General features: G+C 43.2%; 1 protein-coding gene across 4 annotated transcripts in view; it reads right to left on the reverse strand.

The window, feature by feature from the left end:
- Window positions 1-12,468, reverse strand: part of vps13a (vacuolar protein sorting 13 homolog A) — a 329,586-nt gene that overhangs the window by 60,655 nt on the left and 256,463 nt on the right. For all 4 annotated transcript variants that reach the window (XM_055633035.1, XM_055633034.1, XM_055633037.1 and 1 more), the window contains exons 64-65: window positions 4,817-4,892; window positions 350-513 (exon numbers count right to left, since the gene is read on the reverse strand). In XM_055633035.1, the coding sequence (XP_055489010.1) occupies window positions 350-513; window positions 4,817-4,892 (240 nt within the window). The remainder of the gene's footprint in view (window positions 1-349; window positions 514-4,816; window positions 4,893-12,468) is intronic.

Genomic DNA, 12,468 nt, shown 5'->3' on the forward strand with positions numbered 1-12,468 from the left:
TACAAATTATTTTCTTCAAATTTGAGATATTAAGGGGATCTGATCATCTAAATTGAGATAAACTATCCTACTGTTATCCGGTGTGAGGATTTGAAACATGAGTAAAAGTCAATGCCTGTCATTGCGACCAATACACCAAAACAGTGTTTGGAACACAATTCCACAAAGAACAATGCTTAAAATACTTGTGAATACTACATCTGAAGGTTAAATATTAAGAGATTTGAGGCGAGGTAGAGGTTTACTTTTACAGACTTGCAGAATGTGTTGGAGAAAATAAATAGTCTGCTCTCAACTTCAGTATCTGTTTCTGTTGCACGCTTAGAAAATGTAATTCAGCACATCCTACCGACACCAGGCCTTTTCCTCCACGTGTAATTCCTTCTTTAATTCCACTTGGTTGCTTGTTCATGGCCTCCCTACGTCTCTGCTGGTATTCTTCATCCATTGTTATGGCAGCTACTCCTTTTGCCATTGCACCAGTTATCCTCGATGCAGCACCTGCAATACCACCTACAGGTAGATTTTAGAATCAGTATAATGCAAATCAACGTATTAAAGTTCTTATTTTGGTCTACTTTCGCAAATCTTGCACATTGATTATTTCTATGTTACCAAAATGTAAGAAATCAGGAGTTTGCAAGTTGAAGTTCAAGGCGTTAAACTTCAAAAGCAGCAAACTGATCACTAATTCAACTAATAACAATTACATATGTACTTACTATTCACTTTTTTTGTAGAGTTTAATTTTTGATATACTGGGGAAAAAATTGTTTTTAATTTATTCACTCATGAAAAGTTGAAGCATGGCAGTGTTGACATTTATTATCCACTTTTCCAATGAAGTGTATCGCATTCAGTTGCCTTGGTATTGGAGAAACCAAATGCAAACTGCATTATGACTTTGTGAGGGAACTCTAAAAAAGTTCTGGATGAATTAATTCAAGCTTCTTGCTGCTGCCAATTTAATTCCACACTTTTGTCTGTGGCCTTTTATATACTGTTACAACAAGACCTAATGCAAGCTTGAGGAACATTAGTTTACCTTCCTTCTAGGCAGCTTAATGCCTTTCAGGAGCTGCACATAATTCTCCATTTTAGGAAGCCCACAGTATATATGTGCATCACAACAGGCCATCTTTGTCTATTATTATTTTGGTTCTTTTTCTTTATAAATAGTTTGGGCTGTTGGGACTGTACCAAGGTCACACCATTAAGAACACATTACCCAGCCAAATAAGATTAATTTGCTGTAATTATCTCATTTGGACACCAAATTAGAGATAATCCCTTTATTTCACTGGCAGTTCCCTCACCCTCTATACTACTAAAAATTAACATATTTTCTTTGCAGTACTGACCACGTCTTAGACTGAAAGCTTTGACTGTTTCTCTTCCCAGAGATGCTGGCCAGGTGCTGAGTTTTGCAGTTTGTTTTTATACCATGGAAAAATTTTAACATGTCTCTAAATTAATGATTCAGCACTCTGCTACTGCTCAAAATAACCACAATGCCACTGTAACACCAACAAATAACAGTCACATCTTCAATAGGCAGATTCAGCACAGAATGTGAAATCCAACCTTGCTTTTCACAATCTTTCCAGGGTTTCACTAATAATGCCTTCACAAAACAAACCAGACCATTAATATAGGGTATAACATGACAAATGTATTCTTCTTATCTCCCACAGGTGAAAAACGTTGGTTAACTCTAGAAAAATAGGAAGCAAACTTTAAAGCCTTTTAAATGGATTAACAACTGAAAGACCCAAAAGGCTGGAGGACACAAAGTGCTGGAGTAACTCAGCAAGTCAGGCAGCATCTCTGGAAAACATGGACAGATGACGATTCGGGTTGAGATCCTTTTTCAGTTCCAAAATGCTTTTCAGCCATTTAAATGCATTAACGACCTGTCAGACCTAAGGGATTAGACGGACCCAATCTCCCATGAAAGCAAGCGCAGCACCTGGGAACTTTGGGAAGTCCTCCATTGTGCTAGAAAATGTGGTTGCAAGGGAGGGCTTTAGACAAGATTGAAGCAAGGAGGCATGAAACCTCCCATCCCGTACAATTTTTCTGGGCAAACAAGGAAGATAATCGAAAAGCAAGACAGCTCTGTCAGAGGGACATGAGTGACTGCTGTGTATTATATTACTCAGAGACATGGGGTTTTTCCATCCACAATTTGGACTAGGTGGTGACATCTGGGAAAGGAAGAGACAGCAGTGCCTGGTTCATGATAACCTTGCCATGGTGCTCTGACAGGGTGGTTCTGTCCTATTTCTGTTCCCACAAATTGGAACATTTGCCATTTAAGAGCACACCATTCTGTAGATCTGCGGCTCATGTTATGAGTCATGCTTTGGTAGATACGCCCACTAGCTTATTAGCGTCGCGAGCTACTGCACTCTTCAGTATGAAGTTAACTCTCAAGTAAGAGCTTGTAGTTGTTTATTCTAAATAAACAGTGTATAACCTACCAAGGTGTGAGGTCTTTATTATTACAAGGACTCAAGACCAACACATTCCATCACCCGAGAGAGTTTACCATCATTATCCTTTCTGCAGTCTACATCCCGCCACAGACATGCGTCAAGCTTGTTCTTGAGGAATTGAGCGCCACAATCAGCAAGCATGAAATGGCATATCCCAAGCCACTTTCATCATTATTGGGACCATAACCTGGCAAGTTTTAAGTATCAGCCTAACTATCTTCAACATGTCACCTTCAACATGAGAGGACAACACATTCAAGCACTGCTTTACCACCATCAGCAACTCCTACTGTCCAATCACTCACTAGCACTTTGGATAGCTGGCTGCGTTACTTATTCTGCAAACAGGCAGAGAACGAAAAGCTTAGCACTGTCAAAGAGAAAACGTAGAGTTGGTCAAGGGAGACAAGAGAACTGGTTAAGGGACTGCTTCAAATTGGTGGACCAGGCCATGTCAAAGGATATATTAGTGGGCTTGAATTAATATGCCACAGTTGTCACTAACGTCACAAAGAAATGTATGGACGAGTGTGCACCTATTAAAATATTCTGAGTGTTCCTCAACCATATGCCTTGATGATCCAACAGATTAGGGACTGCACAGTGGCACAGCCATGGAGTTGCAGCTTTACAGCGCAAGGGACCCAGGTTCGATCCTGACTACTGGTGCTGTTTGTACATTCTCCTTGTGACCACGTGGGTTTTCCCCAGGTGCTCCGGTTTCCTCCCACACTCCAAAGACGTACAGGTTTGTTGGTTAATTGGCTTTGGTAAAATTGTAAACAGTCCCTAACATACAGGATAGTGCTAGTGTACGTGCAGACTAGGTGAGCTGAAGGTCCCTTTTCTGCATCTCTAAAGTCTATAGTAATTTGTAATTTACTGAAGGCTAGACCTGTAAACTTTAGGATTGGCGATTTAGAATCATACAAAAAAAGGCCACCATAAACACGAAAGACAATTCTGCATCAACGTAAACTATGGCAGAACCTGCACACAATTACTTCCTAGAAGGTGAAACTAGATAGCATAAGTTGCATCACATCACTTTGAAATTAGCGGAATGCCATGGTTTGCAAGTGAGAAAAATGATGCATCTACACGATTCCCCACAACCCCAATGACCTTGCGACCTCTACAAAGTGCCTGGCCCAGACACTAATGACCTGTGCGGACCAACTGGTTGTAGTATTGAAGGACATCTTCAACCACAGGTTGACCTTGTGTGGACCGAGGTTCCATGACTGTGTGGCTAAACACAGGTCCAACAGGTCCATAAGCCGATTACATCACAGCGGTTGGCTGTATCATAGGTGGTGATAATCAACATACTGAAGAGAGAGATAGAACACCTAGTTGAATTGTGCTACAATAACCACCTCTCCCTTAATGTCAACAAACCAAGAAGCTAATGTTGACCAGAACGGGGAAGAAATCGGGAGACTACATGTCAATTTTCACTGGTGAGTCAGCAGTGGAGAGAATTAGCAGCTTCAAATCCTGGGCATTCACATCTCAGATGACCTGTTCTGGCACCAGAATATTGACTAGACCAAGTGGGACTCGCAATATTCCACCACTCACCCATAGCCCCGGGAGACCTATACCACCACTCACCCGTTACAGTGGCATTGTAGTTAATTTGAGCAGCAGCAGAGTGTTATAAGTTAACTCAAAATAGCAACATAAAATATAAAGAAATAACAATTACATTTTTGGCTTGTTTACATAAAGGACAATGAGGACAGTTTTGTGGAAATTCCAATCAAGTAACATTGAATTAGGGAGTTAAAGTAGTAAATGTTCAGGACCAGATAGATTCCACCTTCTGATTTGAAAAAAATAGCAAAGAACATAGCTTAAGCCTTAAAAATATTTTTTTGAATTCTCTTCATTTCAGAATCATTATTTTAGATTAGAAAAGTGCCTGTTTAAGTGAGGAAATACTTTGGATCACAAAGATATAGCAAAAAAACTATTTAAAATCAATCATTCTACATACGGTGGCTTAATTCATATGAAAATTATTTGAATGAATAGAAGAAATCTACTAAAAGTGATACCAAGTTAACACACTGAGCAAGAGCTATACCTAATCACCATGATATATTTCTCATATTGAATATTAAAAACATTCCACATTTCAATCCAATTAAGCCTCATAGGCAGTCAAGAGTCAACCACTTTGGAGTGCGACTAGAGTCATATAAGGGTTAGAGTCAGCAAGGATAACTTCCGATAGAAATATTTTGTAAGACCTAAGCAAATCTTTATCAAAAGAACCACTTAGAGAAACAAGACAATTTACAAGTACATACCAACAGCACCTCCTACTAATGCCTTTACACCCAATGCCATTCCTTCCATGAACTCTTCGGGTCCTTGAATTGCTCCCTATGGAAAAAAAGTTAGCATGACTTAAAATGTACCAACTTGATAGCCTGGATTTTGCACTGTTCCTGGTTACTTCATGTAAGAGTGCAAAGAGTGACAGATACAAAATGCTGGAGTAATTCAGCGTGTCAGACAGCATCTCTGGAGAACATGGATAAGTGATGTTTTGGATCAGGACCTTTCTTCAGATTGATTGCAGGGGAAAGTGGGAATGAAAACTAGAAGATAGAAGGAACTGGACAAATCACAGTCAGGTGAGGGGGTTGCATCATTAGCAAATTGTTGGACAATGGCTCGAGATAGAAACAGGTGCGAGCCCAAAAGGGTTGCAAACTGTGAAGCGAATGGTAGGACATTTAGTGGAAGGAGTGGGGGAGAAGGAAACCAGTGTAAGGTCAGCCGGGGATCAGGGGAAGGGAGTGAGGGTGGGGTGTGGTGGGGTAACAATGGGAGGGGGGAGAAAAGGGAGGCACATGTTTGTAGAAGTTACCTAAAATTGGAGAATGTAATGTTCATACCATTAGGTTCTCAGCTACCAAAGCAGAGTATGAGGTGCTGTTCCTACAGTTTGTGTGTGGCCTCATCTGACAAACTTCATTCATGTTGAATATCAGAGCAAAATAAGACAAGGTGGTGGAGTAACTCAGCAGGTCAGGCAGCATCTCTATAATAGGGCAGGATTAAAATGCCGTTTTCTTCTGCCTGTCCGAGATATAGTTTCTCAGGCTGCTAGCTGATGCTGAAAAATTGTTCCGACTTACGTTCTCGGAAGTTTTAAAAAAAATAGCAGGACAATTTAATCGCAGGAGTAAAATAAAAAAGCTACTTCTAACGCCGTCAACTCCGGCAATGGGATGGATCTCACGTAGGGGACAAAACATAAGGTAAGTCGTTTATTTTACATATAAACTTGCTTCTTAGGATGACTTTAATCAAAATTTCATTGGCGAAAATGTGATTATGTAAATATACGAAATGGCAGTGTTTTTCCTGCCGATATGGGGTTCAAATTGACCGCAAACCGCAACGTTCCAATCGATCGCTTTCCACAAAAACCCACACAAGATGATTAAAATAGCCATTAATTTATGGGAATTAAACATTAAATTCCTTCCATTTGGCCTATAAATTCATGACAATGTGATTTTTAAATCATGTTATGAATTCTAGTGTGAATGTTATTTGGACACTATTTAAAAATGTTAATCTTTTCTTAAGAAATGGATAGATGTTTAGATCTAGTAATTGAATTTTGTAATTAGCTACAATTAGTTAACTAACTAATTTTACTTCGGAGTCACGTGAGTGACTTCGTGAAGAAGCCCGCTCAGGGCGCAGGTGCGGCATTACGCCAGCAAGTGCAACAGCGGCGGCAGCTGGAGTCAGGCTCTCCAGCTGCACTTTAAAAGCGCACTTTCAGGTAAGTGAAGGGTGCGTTGGGAACGGAGCGAGTAGGAGTTGGTTTTGTTTCAGGAAAACATGTCCCAACGTAAGAAACTCGCGACTAGAGCTGCCCGAGCTTTAACTCCGCCAGAGGAGTCTATTCCAGCGGGGCAGCAGCCAGCGGCACTACCGCTGGAACAGCGGTTTGAGATTCCTCAGACCGAGCCGGGCCCAGTCACGCCAGAGCCTACACGGCGGGCTGGGAAAGCCACCCGTAAAACTAACCGGCCGGTCGATTCCGATTCGTCGGAGGAGGACGTGTCCACCCCCAAGCTGGGGAGAGACAGCCGCTTAAGCAGCATCATGCAGCTGCTGGAGGGGATGGTCTACCGGGAGCAGCAGCGCTCTCGGTCAGACAGGACAGGCGCCCCCTCCATGGTGCTGAGTCCGGCACCCCCCTTTGCGACCTCGGACCAGGACTGGGAGGTCAGCATCGGTGACCAGGAGCAGGCTGGTCTGAATATGGGGCAGGTGGAAGGTACCGACAAAGAGCAGGGTGTGCAGGAAGAGCTGCTAGGGGTAGTAACCCGATTCGTTGCTACCCCACGGGTTGGAGCACCACTGCAGCCTAGAATGGCTGCAAGTATAAATCATCTATCAAACAAGCCATTGCAGGAAAAGGTGCTCGCCCAAGTGCTGGACGAGCACATCGCCCCGGATAACTGTGAAGCCCTGAAGGTCAAGAGCCTCAACCCTCAGATATGGGGTAACGTGGGTGGACCTATTCGCACACAGGAGGTCAAACTCCAGCGGGTACTGCGCCTCCTGACGGCGGCGATAACAGCATACGCACGGGGAGTCGAGACCACAGAAATGACAGCTCATCAACAGGATGTCTTGGCGCTCATGTGCACCACGCAATACGAGCTGAACAATCTCAGGAGAGATAACATTAGGCCGGCACTGAATCCTAAATTTGCAGGATTGTGTAAAGCTCCCACTGTAGAGACCGACTCATTTCTTTTTGGAAAAGATTTAAATAAACAACTGAAAGAAATGGAGGAGGCTTCAAAAACCTTTAGCCTCATGAGGGCAACACCACCAGCACCTATACCAAAGCTATTCATAACACCAAGGCGGCAGCACACCGCTGCATCCACCAGTCGGCATCATCCATATGCGACTGGTCAAAGCTTGGGGCCGCACTATCCCCAGAAACCTTTTTTAGGTCAGGGCCTGCAGCGGACCCCCTGGAAAATGCGCCTCCCCCCAACATCGCCAGCTCGTCGACAGAAAACATCCAAAAAGAGAAAACCTCAACCCGCCAATAACCATGGAGGTAGGTGGATCTGGTTCCTACCCGCATATTGTGAATAAGGGTGAATTACTAACAGGGGGAAGGTTACACTTATTTAAAAAAGCATGGGGGAGGATCACAGATGATAAATATATACTTAATAGTATTCAAGGTTATAAAATAGAGTTTATTTCGAGTATACCGCCAGTTCAACACATGCCTAAGAGGACATTTGTACTCTCCAACAAACAACAACTGGAGGGACAAGCTGAACTGGTAAGGCTTATAAACAAAGGGGTCATAGGAAAAACTATTCATGAGCCCTTGGAATTTGTTTCCAACATATTTACTAAATGTAAAAAGGATGGTGGATGTCGCATCATCATTGACTTAACATCCTTGAATGTGTTTGTTAAGTATATACATTTCAAAATGGAAACATTTGCGACTGCTAGACAATTGATTTTCAAAGGATACTATATGGCCAGCATCGATCTCAAAGATGCTTACTATCTAGTACCGATACATAAAGATTATAGCAGATATCTTAAATTTATCTGGATGGGGGAGCTTAGGCAGTATAAAGCACTGCCTAATGGGCTTACTTCAGCTCCAAGACTATTCACTAAAATATTGAAGCCAGCCATGGCAATGTTAAGGAAACAAAACCATATAGTCATGGCATATTTGGACGACATCCTCATAGTTGGGAAAACTATGGAATTGGCTGTAGCAGCAGTATCAGCTACAAAACAGCTCCTAGAAACTCTACGGTTTGTCTTACATCCAGATAAATCCAAGTTAAATCCATCCACAATTATGGACTACTTGGGGTTCACAATTAACTCAGTCCAAATGACGATTACCATGCCAAGGGAAAAAATGATTGCATTAACACAATCATGTGAAAACTTAAAAGTAAAGAGAAAGCCAACTATTCGACAAGTGGCAGCAGTAATTGGCAAAATGGTAGCAGCATTTCCAGCTATCCAATTTGGACCTTTGCACTATCAAAATTTGCAAAGAGCAAAGATAATAGCATTAAAATGGCACAGAGGTCATTATGATCGGATCATGACTATACCCCCTGAAGCAATAGCAGAGCTACAGTGGTGGATTCAATATATTTGGCACGGTTATAGTCCTATAGTTATCACTAATCCTACGTTAGTAATCCAAACCGATGCTAGTGCTCAAGGCTGGGGAGCAACTAACTCCATATCCAGCACAGGTGGTAGATGGACTAACTCAGAATCCTCATTACTATCTACACTGGGCATTAACACTTTGGAAATGTTGGGCGCCTTTTATGGTTTGAAAGCATATGCGTCTGATATGCGTCACTTGCATGTTAGATTAGAAATAGATAATACAACGGTGGTGGCTTATATTAACCATATGGGCGGCATCAAATCTTTATCATGCGACAAATTGGTTAATATGATTTGGCAATGGTGTGTCGAAAGACATATTTGGCTTTCAGCTACCTATCTACCAGGTAAGCTAAACATAGTGGCGGACACCAGGTCACGGAAATTCAACGATAACATCGAATGGGATGTTAAATCCTAAAACATTTGCTAAAATTTGTAAAGCAATATGGGAAGGCAGATATAGATTTATTTGCATCAAGACTGAATCACCAACTACCAGTCTATGTCGCGTGGGAATCAGATCCGGAGGCAGCAGCGGTAGGCGCTTTTTCGTTAGATTGGGGAAAGTTTGGGTTTTATGCTTTTCCCCCTTTCTGCCTCATTAGTCGGGTGCTTCGAAAAATCCAGACGGATTCAGCGTCTGGAGTTTTGGTGGTGCCCGACTGGCCTACACAGCCATGGTTCCCAATTCTCCAGGACATGGTGGTGGAAACACCTATGGTATTCCCCAGTCATCCAGGGTTACTGACTCACCCAGTATCAGGCATCAGCCACCCATGCCACCAAGACATGAAACTCCTGGGTTGCAGATTTTAAACGACCTTACCTGGATCTGGGGCTATCGGAACAAACCATCGCCACCATGTCAGCATCCCTACGGATATCCACGAAGAGGCAGTACCTAACCTGCATCAGAAAATGGGAAACGTACTGCCAGAAAACCGGGATTGCTTATAAAACAGCGACAGTAGCGGATGTTCTGGATTTCCTGGCCGCCTTACATCATCGTGAAGATTTGAGCTACAGTGCCATCAACACGGCACGTAGCGCTCTTTCAAATTACCTCAAACCTGCGGGACATCAGGCCATGGGAGCCCATCCGCTGGTGGTAAAACTGATGAGGGGCATATTTAACAGCAAGCCCCCCACCCCTAGATATAAAAAAATCTGGGATGTCAGTATTGTACTAACATACCTTCGGCACAGACCACCAGCCAGATCTCTCAGCTTAGAGCAGTTGACTTTAAAAACACTCATGCTCATGGCGCTAGTATCTGCACAGAGGGTCCAGTCCTTACATAAACTTCGACTGGACAACATGGACACTACATCGGATCAGATCACATTCACTATTCAAGGTCTGATAAAACAGTCCAGGCCAGGAACATCCAACGCGCTAGTGGCATTCCGGGCATACCCACTAGAGCCACGATTGTGTGTGGTGACCCACATAAATATTTACATAGACACTACCCATAACATCAGAGGAAGTGAGAGAGCCTTATGGGTCAGCCACAGGAAACCACATGGCAGGGTAACAAGTCAAACCATTTCAAGGTGGTTGAAACAGGTTTTGGAAGCTGCTGGAATTAACATTAATCTGTTTAAAATCTCATTCCACCAGGGCAGCATCCACATCATCGGCGGCCAGAATGGATGTGCCTGTGGACTTAATCCTCAAGAAAGCAGGATGGTCACGGGGAGCCACATTCCGAACATTTTATAATAAGCCGTTGGTGGAACCTGATATATTTGCAGTCAGCATTTTAGAAACTGCAAATGTTTAATTTAAAGCCCGGGGGAGCTATTTTCTTTTGTTATTGTTAATAAATACCGTTTTGTTTTCAAAACAGATTCATTGGTTGATTACAATAACACTTCCTTCCTCAAGAGCTTTCGGTAGTGAGTGTATAAACTGTTACACGGTTTGAAATCACAGAGCTTTGAAATCTTCACGAAGTCACTCACGTGACTCCGAAGTAAAATAGTAAGATTAAACGAGAACTTACCAGTTTGAAGTTTGATCTGTATTTTATGAGGAGTTACGATGAGGGATTACGTGCCCTCCACTCCCACCCTCATTACATGGATCAAACCGATAAACTGATGTCTCTTTGTTCTTTACTATGTTACTTCAAATACGTGTCTGTCTGTGATTCCACACCGCTGCTTGGAAGCATGCCGCACCTGCGCCCTGAGCGGGCTTCTTCACGTAATCCCTCATCGTAACTCCTCATAAAATACAGATCAAACTTCAAACTGGTAAGTTCTCGTTTAATCTTACTATTATATGCTTTAATTTCAGGTCATCCAAGTAAGATTGTTTCCACCGCATCTGCTCCACGGATGAGGCGTTCCACACCAGGACATCTGAAATGTCCTCATTATTCAGGGAACGGGGGTTCCCCTCCTCCACCATAAATGAGGCTCGCACCAGGGTCTCTTCCATACCCCGCAACACCGCTCTCTCTCCCCATACCCCCACTCGCAACAAGGGCAGAGTCCCCCTAGTCCTCACCTTTCACCCCACCAGCCGTCACATACAAAAGGTAATCCTCCGTCAGTTTCGCCACCTCCAACGTGACCCCACCACTCGCCACATCTTCCCATCTCCCCCCATATCTGCCTTCCGCAAAGACCGCTCCCTCCATAACTCCCTTGTCAATTCTTCCCTTCCCTCTCGTACCACCCTCTCCCCAGGCACTTTCCCTTGCAACCGCAAGAGATGCAACACTTGTCCCTTTACCTCCCCCCTCGACTCCGTTCAAGGACCCAAGCAATCGTTCCAGGTGCGACAGAGGTTTACCTGCATCTCCTCCAACCTCATCTATTGCATCCGCTGCTCTAGATGTCAGCAGATCTATATCGGTGAGACCAAGCGGAGGTTGGGCGATCGTTTCGCCGAACACCTCCGCTCGGTCCGCAATAACCAAGCTGACCTCCCGGTGGCTCAGCACTTCAACTCCCCCTCCCACCGTCTCCGACCTCTCTGTCCTGGGTCTCCTCCATGGCCACAGCGAGCAGCACCGGAAATTGGAGGAACAGCACCTCATATTCCGTTTGGGGAGTCTGCATCCTGGGGGCATGAACGTCGAATTCTCCCAATTTTGTTAGTCCTTGCTGTCTCCTCCCCTTCCTCGGTCCCCCTGCTGTCTCCTCCCATCCCCCAGCCTTCGGGCTCCTCCTCCTTTTTCCTTTCTTGTCCCCGCCCCCGATCAGTCTGAAGAAGGGTTTCGGCCCGAAACGTTGCCTATTTCCTTCGCTCCATAGATGCTGCTGCACCAGCTGAGTTTCTCCAGCTTTGTTGTGTACCTAAGATTGTTTCATATTTGTTTCAGAATACTTCAATCTATAATAACTGAACATTTCTTTCAGTTCTCTTAATTTTTAAGAATGTTATGGGCTTTAGACTGTCCTCGATCACTGCTTTTGTGTTAAGTCAATGGAAAAGCAATAGGGAACAAGATGCTAATTTCCAAGTATGAAAATGGCCATAACTTGTTTAATACTGAAGATATGAAAGTGAAAGGTGTCAAATGAAACTTATTTTTATGCTTTATCTGATGGGACAAATTGCAGACTTGATTTTTAAAATCTCAAAATTTTGTAACATTGATAATAATAGGTAACACATTAGAAAACTATATACGAATTACTGCTTAACGAACAACAATGTGAATGTCACTAAAAAGGTAACAGCTTACCAATAAATAATTCAGTAGCATTTTCAGATATTAACACT

Source organism: Leucoraja erinacea, chromosome 3, assembly GCF_028641065.1.
Source record: "Leucoraja erinacea ecotype New England chromosome 3, Leri_hhj_1, whole genome shotgun sequence".
NCBI classification, from domain to species: domain Eukaryota; kingdom Metazoa; phylum Chordata; class Chondrichthyes; order Rajiformes; family Rajidae; genus Leucoraja; species Leucoraja erinaceus.